The following is a 12,882-nucleotide window of genomic DNA, read 5'->3' as shown; positions in this document are numbered from 1 at the left end:
AAACCCTGATTCCCTGGTCAGAGGCATCCCATCGCTTCTCACCCATCAAGACTTCAACCGTAGAGTTAGATAAGTTTTTGGACTCCTTTTGGGAGTGATCTCTTAGTCTCCTTCTTCCATTACCCAACTTTGCTGAGAGACCCCCTTTCAGTCAAAACTTATAATTATAGAAAGGGATAGAAACAGAAAACTAGAAAAAAAAAAAAAACGGAAGGAGAAGGGGCGGGGAAAGAAGCTTAGGGGTGGGAACCATTAAGGTTCTCACCTAAGCAATGGACTCCATAGGGATAGAGGAGAGGGCACCCCAAATCCTTCTGCCCTTCACTCCATTCCTCAATCCCTGAATTGTGATTAATAAAAGCAATTCATTAGTCAGATAGTGTTCCAGAGTGCCTGAGAGACAACAAGGAAGAGGGGAACCACAGCTTGGTCTGGCTGCCTCCATCTTGGAGCCAGACCACCTGCTGTGAAGTTGAGTGACCTCAGGGGAGGCTTGTTTGAACCCTGCCCTCATTCAGAATCAGATTGGAGTACCACATACCTCGTCTTATAGGGAAGCCTTGCCCCCTACTCCTGTGGGGCAGCATGACCATCCAGGTCACAAAGTTTCAGGGTGACACCCCCTCGAAGTCTCCCAGTGTATATTCGGTGTGAGGGGAGAGCTCGAAGAGAGACTCACCTCATAGACTCTCTCTGTCTCCCTTCTATCATAACATTGGTTATTACTGGCTCTCTTTATTATTATGATACCAGCCATCCCAAACTTTTTTCTCCCTCTTCAGGCTTCCTAAGCCAACTTTCCTGTTCCTACCAACAGAAGAAATCTATTCCTACTTTAAAAGAAGAAGCCATCCATATGAAATTTCTTCTATTCACTTCATACCTCAGAAATGCCCCATAATTTTCCATTTTCTTCTCCTTTGCTCCAACATCTGATAAGCATATGGGCCTCCTTATCAAAACTAACCCTTCCTAGTTGTACACTTGATCTCATCCCCTTCTATGGCCTAGAGTTTGCCTTCTCTTTCTTTCTCTCACCTTCCTTAGATTCTTATCCACCAGCTCCTTCTTCCTCTCTACAGACTTATTCCCAGTTTTCCCCAATCCTTAAAAGAAAATCATCATAACTCTTATATTCCTTAAAGCTATTGTCCTATATCTTTTCTCACTTTCATGGCTAAATTCCTGACATGAATTTTCTTTACTCAAGGTCTCCATTTCCTCACTTTCCTGTCACATTTCATTCAGTCCCCTATAACTTGACATCCAACCTTGGCATAATACTGAAACTACTCTCCTAGGTTATCAGTCTCTTAACTACCAAATCTAAAGGCCTAAACTTTGAACTGTTTAAAAACTAATAATGATCCCATGTAGAACAAAATATGTCCCTTCTCTTGACATAATGTTAAGAATGGTGCATACATTGTCATATTAGTTTCCTTTTATTTTTTGCTTGTGTTTTTTTTCTTTAAGGGAGAGTTCATTGCCTTTTATGGTGAAGGTGAGAGAATGGTAACATCTAGAAATTATATAAAAACAGAAGGCATCAATACTACTTTTTTAATCTAATGACATTTTCTTGCTCTCAACTCTCTTTAGCTATCTGAGCTTTTGATATTAACCCACTTCTTAGACACTCTTCTCCCTTGGCTTACCCTTGCTTTCTCCTATCTATCCACTCCTCATTCTCTTTTATTAGTTCATTGTCTTCTTCTGACCTACTAAGTATGAGTTTCCTTTTCATTCTCCAAAAGATCTATCCTATGTGATAATTAGATTAAATCTACACTGCCTATCTTTAGATTTAATTACCAAAGGTGAGAACACCTCCAATTTTGGGAGGTCCGTAACCCACCTGTGCTAGAGTGGGTGATGAATCAGAATTTACTGACTGCCTCCTGGGCAGTCCTAAGAAAAGCGTCTCTTGTGATTGTACACATAAACTAAGAGGAGGCCACAGGAAGTGACGCAAAAGAGGCCCCTTTAAAAAGAGACCTCAGAGAGCTGGACTCTCTCTTCTTGTTCACGAACCTTCTGAAGGAGGCTTCTGGTTTGACCTGGACCTGGGATCCTGAGACCTTGGTGAGACTGCTCTTAAATCTTTCTCTTAGAACTACTCATGGTAAGTGAAGAAGGCTGACTCCTTTAACCTCCCAGGAGATACTAGCTTCCAGGAGGCTCCCTTGATTGGGAGAAGCCCTTGTGGCTAAAACCCTTGTTAATTGACTTTTAGGCTCTGGCTGGTTCTCTGGAGCCCTGCTGGAGTAAAGCCCAGACTTGAATACAAATCTCTTACTCTACCCTCTTCTCATCTCTCTACTTTGACTCTCCTATATATTGTAAATAAACTTCCATAAAAGTCAATTTGGACTTGAGGATATTCCTTAATTGGGGAAGTTTCCCCTGGCAACCACCTTTTAATATATTCGACCAAAACCCGTTTTCCCCCTTATAACTAGACCCTCTTCTCTCTTTTTTTCTTTCTCCTATTTTTTCCTTTCTATTTCCAAAGGGTTCAATTATCAGCAATGCAGATGATTTCTGAATCTCTATATATATCCATCCCTAATCTAATCCAATATTATCAACTACTTGTTGGATAGCTTTATTTTGGTGTTCCATTAGCATTTCAAACTCTACATACTCAGAAGAGAACTCATATTCCCTCCCTCCCCCCAAACCATCCTTCTGCCATACTTTCTCATTTATGCTAATACTTCCACAATTCTTTTGGTCTTTTGGATTCATGTGACTATGGAGCCATCCTTCCAACTCCATATTTAATCAATGGCTACATCTTGTTGGTCCTCTACAATATCTATCACATTTGTACTTTTATCTCCATTCAAAGAAAAATACCTTAGTTCAAGCCTCTATCATCTCTTGCCTAGACTATTTGTAATAGTTTTATTATTGGCCTCCCTATGTCTAATTCTGTCTCTAATCTATCATCTACATAGATGCCAAATGAAAATTCCTAAAAAAGAGGAATGAAATAAATTAGTGACTGAATGAAAAAGCATTGATTAAATACCTAATATGGTCCAACTACTATGCTAGACTCAGAATATAAATATAAAAAATGAGCCAGTCCTTCCTTGTCTTCAAGGAATTTATATTCTAGTAGAGGCAGACAATACATGTATGGAAATGTTGGACAGAAAAAGGAGTTTATGTTTGGGGAGTCACAGGATGGTTAGTGGAATCCCCCACCACATCTTTCCAGAAGCTATGGTAATATTAATTGATTACTTTTCCCAGAGCAAGAGGCAGGAAAGGTCTACCTGGCTGGCAGAGCACAAGGGGCAACTCAGAGACAGGGGAACTTCCTTTTGTTGAATCAATTCACAGTATCCTTGATATATCCTTATTTAATATCCTTCCTCTATGTTGTATTAGAGAAACCATAAGATGACAGCAGTCAGTAGCAATGTAGTCTCCCTAATTCTTTGGTATATGGAGGGACACACCCACAATCAGGCTTGACTGAAAGGGAGGGGCAGGATCTTCTGAAAGTGCTCCTTCACTTCTCCCCTCCCACTAGGTATTTGGAAGTCTGTTACAGATTAGTAATGGTGGACAATCTGACTTGATATCTTCTGGGCCAAGATGGTAAGTGCAGAAAGGCAAACTCCTTATGATTATATCTTTCTCTGTATTATTCCCCACAGGATATAATAGGTGAAGCTTGATATTTAGAAACAGCTCACTGGCTTAGAGGTTAGGATCAACTACAGAGCCACCAGTAAGAGAAACTTGACTTATGGAAGTAGTGGATATATCCCCAAAAATATCAGCATCCAGACCCTGTTCCTAGATGTTAAGGGTTTAATAATAACAGGAAATAGGAAGGGGGAAATGGTTCAGTATCAACAAGTAAGGAGAAAGCTTCCTAATACAGCTATGTCTAATGAGCAGCCCCTCCCCACAAAGGGGGAAAGTCTCTTGAATGGCTGATCTGCTCTCTAACCCTATAAATGATCTTCTTCTAAATCAAGATAACTAAACTAAGGTAGACTGATATTGTTTGAATGTCTAACTAAAGTAAAACAGCTTGGCATTCAGGAACTGAATGGCTCACTTCAGAGTCACCCAGATTGCATAGACAGCCCCCAGACTCCAGATCCAGGACTCAAAACCAGCAAGCAGGGTGACCTACCTTCTTATACCAGGGCTCCAACTACCTTTAACTGCCCCTCTCTTAGAGGTCTGGGGGGGGGAGCTCTATGGAATTATGTGATGTAGCTTGAACCCCTCCTCTGAAGCTTGAACCCCTCTCAGCAATATGGATCTCACATCTATGACTAAGTAAGTCGATTTTTGTTAACTGTTGAATGGTCTATGAGTGTCTTATATCATTTCAACACTGGGCTTAAACTGCTAGGGAATTGACCTAAGTCAGGCCCAGCACAGAACAATGGGAGAGATAATGCTATGCCCAGGGGCAAAATAAATGGCATGATGTCTAGGGTAGAGAGATGTGAAAGTCTACTTTGAGGCCAGTTATATATATGGTGCAATAAATGATGTTTTTGTTTGTTCCCTCACTCGTTGGGGCAGCTCATGCCCAGAGCAGAATTCCATACCTATCTGTAGAGACCAGCTTGACAAATTATTTGTGGGTCATGGAATGGTATAAGAGGAATGAGATTGGGATCAGGAGGGTCACAAACAGACTTACAGACAGACTCAAAAGCCTCTTGCTGTACAGTTACAAAGTTTATTGATTTCAGGTAGATACTTATAAAGAAAGGGATGTAGGCTAAGGGATTAGGTAAGCTTTTTACAGGGACAATGGTTAGTAATGATTTACAATCTTAGTAAATGACTTAGTTTACCTCACTGCAGTTTAGACAGAATTTCTATAGGATAATAAATCACAGGTAAATATGTAACCATCTAGCCAAGCTTCTCACAGAATTCCAGCATCAGTAATTTCTTGGAAGAACATATAGCTTTTACAAAGTACAGCAGAGAGGGGTTAGAAAGGAGAGGTTTGGGGGGCATCATGTAAGGAGTGATTCTGGCCATACCATGGCTTTGATTTTACTGGGTCCACTCTCACTACTGGGGACTACAGCTATCCTAATTCCTCTCCCCGACCCTCAGCTATTATTTCTGCTTCTCTCTTGTCTCTGTGTATGGTTGATAGAAAACTCTGGGACTGGCCCCCTTTTGATGAGACAAAGAAGTGGCTGTCATCCACAATAATAAAACAATTAGTCCCCAATTGATGAGATACAATGGAAATGGTGACAGATAATCAAAGTCCCAAATAAAGGCTCATAACCCTGCAAGCTCATCATATTGGTGAGGTCCCAGATGAATGAATGAATGAAGAATGAATGAATGAAAACATTTATTAAATGATTACTCTGTTCCAAGTACTGTAATAAGACCTAGGATACAAATACATGTCTGTTTTTGCTATTTCCTTTCCTGAAGTCATGATTGCTATCCTTGCTTTTATTCAGTTCAGATGAGGCATGATAGATTTTGTTCCTGTGCCTTATTTTAATTGTTTGGAGGCTTTATATTTCAAGTATGTTTCTGGTAAATGATATATTAGATTCTGCTTTCTAATTCATTCAGTTATTCTCTTCCATTTATGGCTGAGTTCATCTCATTTAACACTCATGGTTATGATCATTAATTGTACATTTTCCTCCATCTTATTCTCTTATGCTTTTTCCTTTCTCTTCTCTCTGCCTCCCCTTTAAGAGATAGTCATGAGGTGGGAGTGTGCTTAGTACCAATGCTCTATGCTAGTTATAATTGACTTCTTTCTGCTTCCCCTGCTCCCTTCCTGGAAAAATAAATATAAAAGCAAGACAATCCCTGCCAACCCCTATAGATGAAATCATAGATCCTTGGTGTATTGAAATAAATGGAAGAGATTAACAGAGATACTAATGTTAGCTACTAACATCAAGAGATAGCCATCTGGCACAATGGCTAAAGTATTGAACTTGGAGTCAAGAGGATCTTAGTTTAAATGTGGCTTCAGATACTTATAAGCACATCTTGTTTTATTGCGCTCCCTGGATATAGTATCAGTTTTTAATAAATTGAAGGTTTATAACAACTCTAACTAGTCTATCAGTGCCATTTTCCCAACATCTGACACATACCTGTGTCAGATTTTTGTAATTTTCATAATATTTCAAATTTTCCCATTATTATATCTATTATGGTGATCTGTGATCAGTGATCTTTGATGTTACTATCGTATTGTTTTGGGGCACCACAAACCACCCCCCCAAATAAGACAGTAAACTCAAAATCAATGTTGTGTATGTGTTCTGACTGCTCTACCTCCTGCCTTTTTGGTTTCTCTCCTTCTCCTCAGGCTTCCCTATTTCCTTAGCAGGACAATGTTGAAATTCAGTCACTACATAACCCTACAATGGCCTCTAAGTGTTTAAGTGAAAAAAAGAGTCCCAAGTCTTCTATTAAGCTTAGTGAGGAAGACATGTCAAAAGCCAAGATAGTTCAAAAGCTAAGCTACCAACCTGATTCATCAGCAGTTCTCTATATCAAGGGAAAACCCTCCACCAGCAAAAAGATTACAACTCAATGAAAATGCAGATGATAGCATTTTTTAGCAATAAGATATTTTTAAATTAAAGTATGTACATTTTTTTAGACATAATACCATTGCACATTTAATAGACTATGATGTAAACATAACTTTTATACACACTGGGAAACCAAAAACTTTATGTGTCTCACTTTACTATGATATTTGCTTTAGTACTGAGGCATGGAACCAAAACCAAAATATCTCTGAGGTTTGCCTATATTACTTATGTGTCCTTGGGTAAGTCATTTAACTGCTCAACCTGTTTCTTAATCTGTAAAATGGGGATAATAATAGTATCTACTTCATAGGCTTGTAGTGAGGATCAAATGAGATAAAAGCATTTTGCAAACTTTGAAGAGTTATGTACATATTAGCTACTGGAATTCTTTTTAGTTGTCTTTGTCATCATAGAATAGGAATCAGAGGATCACAATGTTAGACCTCAGAAGCCATTCAATCCTACCTATAACAGAAAATCTTGTCTATAATGTCTAAAAAATAATCATTTAGTCCCCAAAACTTTCCAGTGAAAACTCAATTCCTCCAAAAAAATCTTGCCACATGGTGGCAAGATTCGGCAATGTGTAATGTAGAATATGCTAGATGGGCAAACTATTCCCCACGGGCCAGATCCAGGCTGTAGTTTGCCCATCACTGATAGGTAGGTAGATAGATAGATAGATAGATAGATAGATAGATAGATAGACAGACAGATAGATAGATAGATGTGTGTCCCTTAAAAAGGAAATATAAATAATATCTTAAATACCTTAAAGCTCATAGACAAAAATTTATTTGATAATTGATAGTGTTGTGAGGAAGATTAGTTAGTAATAGTGTTGGACCTAGCAGGAAGGGCTGGAGGATTCCAAGATGGAATGAAGGAGCAGGAAGTAGGGCATGTGCTCTGAGAGAGACTCCATTAGTGGTTGGCACAAACTGTTGCTAGCCCTGGGAGATCTCAGACCTGCATCCTGATTCCCTGGGATCCTGAGTGGTGGTGGCTTTCAGCAAGTGGATAAGACCTGCAGAGCTGCACCAAGTGGAGGAGGAGTTTGGGATCTGGTGGACAGCATCTCAAGCACACTCTCTCTACTTGGGTACCTTGGACCACCTTGACTTTTAGCATCCTGTGATCATCTTTGGATTACTGTGAGAACCCTCAAAGCCACCCTCAGGCCCTTTAACTGTGCTAGTCAAAGCTGGCTGGAACCAGGTTTGAAGCAGCCTTCTCAGTGACTTCAGAACTGCTCCTTTGAGCCCTGCCTGGCCTAGGTCAATTAGAATTAGAGTAGACAAGTCCTCCCCTTACCCCTGTGATTTGCCCTTTAGGTTTTTAAGTGTAGAATCCCCTATCCCACTTTTATTTAGTTAATCACAATAAACTGTTAAAACCCTTTACTTTGTCTGCTGGTTCCATAGACCCTGGCGTAGGGTGAGCTGGGCCAACTGCCATTCTTGACAGTTACCAGCTTAGCAGTGAACTCTGGTCTCCCTATCCTTGTTGGACCTGTCTCTCCTTCAACCCAGTGTGTGTACCCATTAGGTCACATTTTACATCCCTGGTGCCCCATCTTTTACAACAATCATTGGAGAGATATATGATATAGTCAAATAAATAAAATGTTTGGACAACTTCTACTCCACTTTGAAATGTTTTGATCTCTAGATACCTTAAAATTTTAAGCCTCAAATTCTGGGACCTAATAGTACCATAATGCTTTTATTGTTGGAGCTGGTCAAATCCTATAAATTACCATATGGCATATACTTTCATGTAAAACCAAGCACCATGAATTTGGGGGTATCAGAATTAAGCTTGAGGGTACTTTACTTTGGGGCAATTACTCTAGTGCCAAACCTTGTAACTTACTCATTACGTCCTTGCTATATTGTCTATGGTGTTGCCAAATTAACATTAGACCAAGAAAATAGTCTTGGCAATTAAAAACATGTTCATTTAAAGAATTACTTTATAGTAATAAAAAAAATAGTGGCTATACAACACACATGTTATTAGTGCCCCCTGTAAATTACATTTTATTTATTTTGTACATGTTTTGTATTTATCTGTATGCAAGACCCTTCTCCCCCAATCCCTAGTAAAATGTAAGCTCCCTGAGGGCAAGGGCTTTCATTTTTGTCTTAATACAGTTTCTGGCACGTAGTAATTGCTTAATAATTACTCTTAGTATTAAATTAAATTGAATTGCATTGAATTGAATTGAACTGAAGTATGATCAGAATCTAGTTTTTAGAGCAAGTATAGTTATTAAATTCATATTCAGTGTAGAGAGTCCTTAGAAAGACATAGCTGGTCACCCAGATCCAAATTTAAATGGAGTTTTCATAAGGAAAGAATCTGTAGGTAATATTTTGTACACTGAAAGATAAAGAAACTGAAGTTTGGAGAATCAACTAATTGTATAAAAGATAAAGGCAACTTTCAGTTATTCATGAGTATCTGAATGAGTATCATTTGTGAATTGTCCATTTGATGGTTTTATTATTTTACATTTGTTGTTTTATTGAGTGAAAGTTGAATTACTCATTTTGCTACTTGTTACATTGATTAAAGTTTTGGTTTTAGATTTTTAAAATTGTGTTCTATCTGTGTTTTTTTTTTTATGCCTTTCATTTGTCCGTGTTTCTTTCCTTATTCATAACAATAATCAATTTGTTCTTTTTAAAAAACAATTAAGTTCAGAATTTTTATAAAAATAGAAAGCACTTAGTAAATGTTTATTGATTAGAATTCTCCACCTTTGGCCATGATCTTTTTCTTACGATATTTCTTAGATTAGCCATGTGACAAGGCCAAACCTGAGGTCTTCACTTTCAAGTTAACTGAACTGGGGGGGGGGGGTGGCTACAAGTTTGGGGCTTTCTAGATTCCACCTTGATAACATTAACCAGATGAGTTGCTGAGACAAATGACTGCCATTTGAGTCTTAGAGAGAGTATTACCTCTACCCTCTTTCATGCTGTAATATATACATGGAAAAATTCAAGATATTGTTAATGAATTTGGAGAAGACATAATATTGTCTTTGGCCATCCCAGTAATCATTCTCAGGAGGGTACAGGAACCTATCCCATTTGTCCATTTATGGACTATTAAACCTTGAAAAACAGAACCACCAAAGTAGTTAGAAAGAACAAGTCTTTAATGAGGACAAGGGAAACAACGCTCTAAATGCCTTCACACAGAGTTAAGCACAACTGTCTCCTGGAATAAGCAAGAGGAATTTGAAAGGGGATTTCCAATGATCTGAGGAATTTGGGGTCTTATATACTCTTGTGGGGAATAAAAGACAGGAAGGACAACTGTTTGGCTTACAATGGAGATAAGGGAAGGAGAATACCAGGCAGGGGCTAGACTCCCTGAGAGAGGCCAAGATACAAGGAAAGAAACTTCTAAGACAGCAGGGTACTTAAGATTTGATTACATCTACTAATTCTATCTAGGCTGAGACCATTGGGTACTTCAAGGTTTATTGTTCATTCTAAGACTAGGGTCAGTCTGGGATTTCCCCCAAGGCAAATTCCCAAGGGACAAAGGTAAATTTGGGAGTTCCTTAAAACAAGGTCATAAGGAAGGTACTGATATGACATTTTGTTTTCCTTTCCTGAAATGAATTTCTTTTGGGAAGAACCTAAACTTCCAACAAATTTAGGTATCTTCTTCCCAGTAGCTAATAAATTTAGGATTTATGAAAGAAAAGGAAAAGAAGCCAATTGATTATTAATTTTTACATTTCTTTTTAGGTAAGGAACCTACAGGCCTGGGAAGCCTTAGCACATGGCTTTGCTCTTGAGCATTCAGCGAATGTTTGTTGAATTAAAGAGCTTTGGAAAGAGAATGGATTGAGCACCCAAAAAAGTCTCCTCTGTCCATCAAACAACTTTTTATTTCTTATGGGAGGAGAGGGGGGAGAAATGGGAGGGAGAGGAAGGGCTGTGTCGAGGTGAATGAGCAGCAGCACGAATGAACTCGCACATGCATTCATAATTTAATTATTTTCAAATGAGCCAGTGAGAAGTTCTGGGACCACGACAGCAAAGATGGTGACTAGTAAATAGGGGTCTAACAGGAGGGAATCTCATGCAAAAGTGAAAGGGAAGCGCAGCCGCAAAGAGGAAGAGCAAAGCAGTGGTCTCTTCCAACACCCTCATCCCCCTCTGGCGTAGAGCACGTGGTTTGACCCAAGCGGGTACAGTAGGGGGACAGCAAAGAGGAGGGAGGCGTGGGAGGACGCAAAGGAGTCTCAGTGGCCAAGGCTTTGGTTGGAAGAACGGATGAGCTCATAACTGCGCAGGCGCAGGGTGGGCGCGACCATCTCGTCCTCGCTGGAAAAAAAGGGGAATCCAAGTAGTACCTCTGAATATCTAGTTGAGGGTTAAATCTGTAGTCCCCTTTTGCCTTTTCATTTTCTTTTCTTTTACTTTGTTTTCTGTAGCTATGAGAAGATAGCCTAGGAAGGCTAACTAGTAACCTAATCTAGAAGGCTCTTTTGTGTTACTTCCCCCACGGCAGTACCAGTAGATGCGTCCCCACCTCCCCACGCTCCCCTGAGGTGGTGGCGAGTCTTCCCCCACCCCCTAGTGTCGCGAGTTGGCGCTGCTTCCTCCCCGACTCCACTTGTCGGCCCCCTCTGCCGGGCGGTGCCGATTCCCCCTCCCGGCACCCCTCCCTCCTCTCCCTCCCTCCCTCCCTCTTTCCTTCCCTCCCTGTCTGTCTGTAGCGCCCCCGTGGCCGCCGCCACCACCACCACCACTACCGTCCCCGCGCAGGCCATCCTCCGTCCCCTGCACGCTCCCGGCTAGCCGCGGAGGCGGCAGCTGCAGAAGCGGCTGCAGAAGCCCAGGAGCCCGAAGTCAGCAGCAGCAGCGGCAGCCGCAGCAGCGGCGGCAACTGGGGGCCCATGGCGTACAGTCAGGGAGGCGGCAAGAAGAAAGTCTGCTACTACTATGATGGTAAAAGAGGCCCATCCTCAGCGGGAGAGGGAGGGCATGCTACTGGGGCTTCAGGCTCCCCTTTCCCCCTCCCCCACCTTGCACTCAACCTTGGCCTTCCTTCTCTCCCCAGCTGTGGAGGAGGAGAGTCTGAAATTGGGATGTGTTCTCTCCCCCCACTCCCAACACACACACACACCCCGCGGTGAGTGAGGGGTGCTCACTTGTCTCCCTCCCTTTACCTCCGCCCCCGCCCAGTTTGCAGGCGGGAAAACAGCATCTCTTCTCCCCACCCTTCCTTCTCCCCAGCGATCCCCATCCTCCTCCCCAAAAGTCACCACCCCCTGGGGAGCCCGCCCAGTTTTCTTTGGGGTTGGGGTAATGGCGAATAAGGCCCGCCCTTAACTCCCACTTGCATGCATGGGGAGTAGAGGTTGTGAGGGGTGGGGTGTGATGGGGCGCTAGAAGTGCATCCCATTTACACCGTCACCCCTGAAATAATGGTTTATAAGTCTATATTGGAGATGTTCTCCGTTTACAGTGACACAAAGCGGTGCATCCCCCCCAGAGCCAGAGCCCCGCCTTCTCTACCCTTCCACCCATCCGCCCCTTCCTTTTTTCCCTCCCCTTTTTATTCCTCTATTCCCTCCTGTCTTTCTCCCTCCTTCTGGTTCACTCACTCACCCACCTTTAATGCATCCCCTGCAGAAGGTGGAAAAGAGTTTTTTCCAAAACCCAAGGCCAGGACATCAAATATTCGTGTTAAGGAATGATCTTTTCCCTTAGCCTTTGTGCATCTAGTTTTTGAAGCCCCATATTCTCAGAGCCAGTGGGATAAAGAGGGCCCCTTTTACCTCGTCTTAAATGCCACCGTTTTTTGGCGTTTAAAACTAAGGCTTTTACCCAAGGGTTTTTTTAATCGACTTGGGACTTTAGTTGTAGTGATCAATTAGAATTAAAAGGAAAGAAAGGTGGTAAGGAGGCCGTTGAGGTGTTGCTACTTGTTTTTGGAAATCAGATCTGATGGGGCCTGGCCTTGGTCAAGCCTCTATCTCAGTGGTGCCAAGTTAGACGTGGTTGCCGCCCGCTTCTTTGTTGCTCATGGGGGCGGGGGTGGGGGGAGCGAAAGCCCCTGCTTTAGAAATTTTCATAACCCTTTTGGAACATTTGGTTTAGTGGAGTTAGATTCCTGGTGAAGGGAAATGTCAGCAGCAATTCAAAAGTGCTCTATGATTGCAAGTAGTTGAATACTTTAAGGGACCTGGGTATTTGCTCCACTGGTACATATTGCAATCCCTTTGCATCTTATTAGAGACCCTTCAGAAATTGATATGGGCCGG

General features: G+C 41.5%; 1 protein-coding gene across 1 annotated transcript in view; it reads left to right on the top strand.

The window, feature by feature from the left end:
• The first annotated feature begins 11,210 nt into the window (after positions 1-11,210).
• HDAC2 (histone deacetylase 2) overlaps positions 11,211-12,882 on the top strand; it is a 61,007-nt gene continuing 59,335 nt past the window's right edge. Inside the window, exon 1 of the mRNA XM_044676757.1 lies at positions 11,211-11,563. Coding sequence (XP_044532692.1) covers positions 11,512-11,563 — 52 coding nt within the window. The 5' untranslated portion in view covers positions 11,211-11,511. The remainder of the gene's footprint in view (positions 11,564-12,882) is intronic.

This window comes from Gracilinanus agilis, chromosome 4 (assembly GCF_016433145.1).
Source record: "Gracilinanus agilis isolate LMUSP501 chromosome 4, AgileGrace, whole genome shotgun sequence".
NCBI classification, from domain to species: domain Eukaryota; kingdom Metazoa; phylum Chordata; class Mammalia; order Didelphimorphia; family Didelphidae; genus Gracilinanus; species Gracilinanus agilis.
Note: the sequence above shows the minus strand (reverse complement) of the source record. Positions and strands in the feature narration are given on the sequence as shown.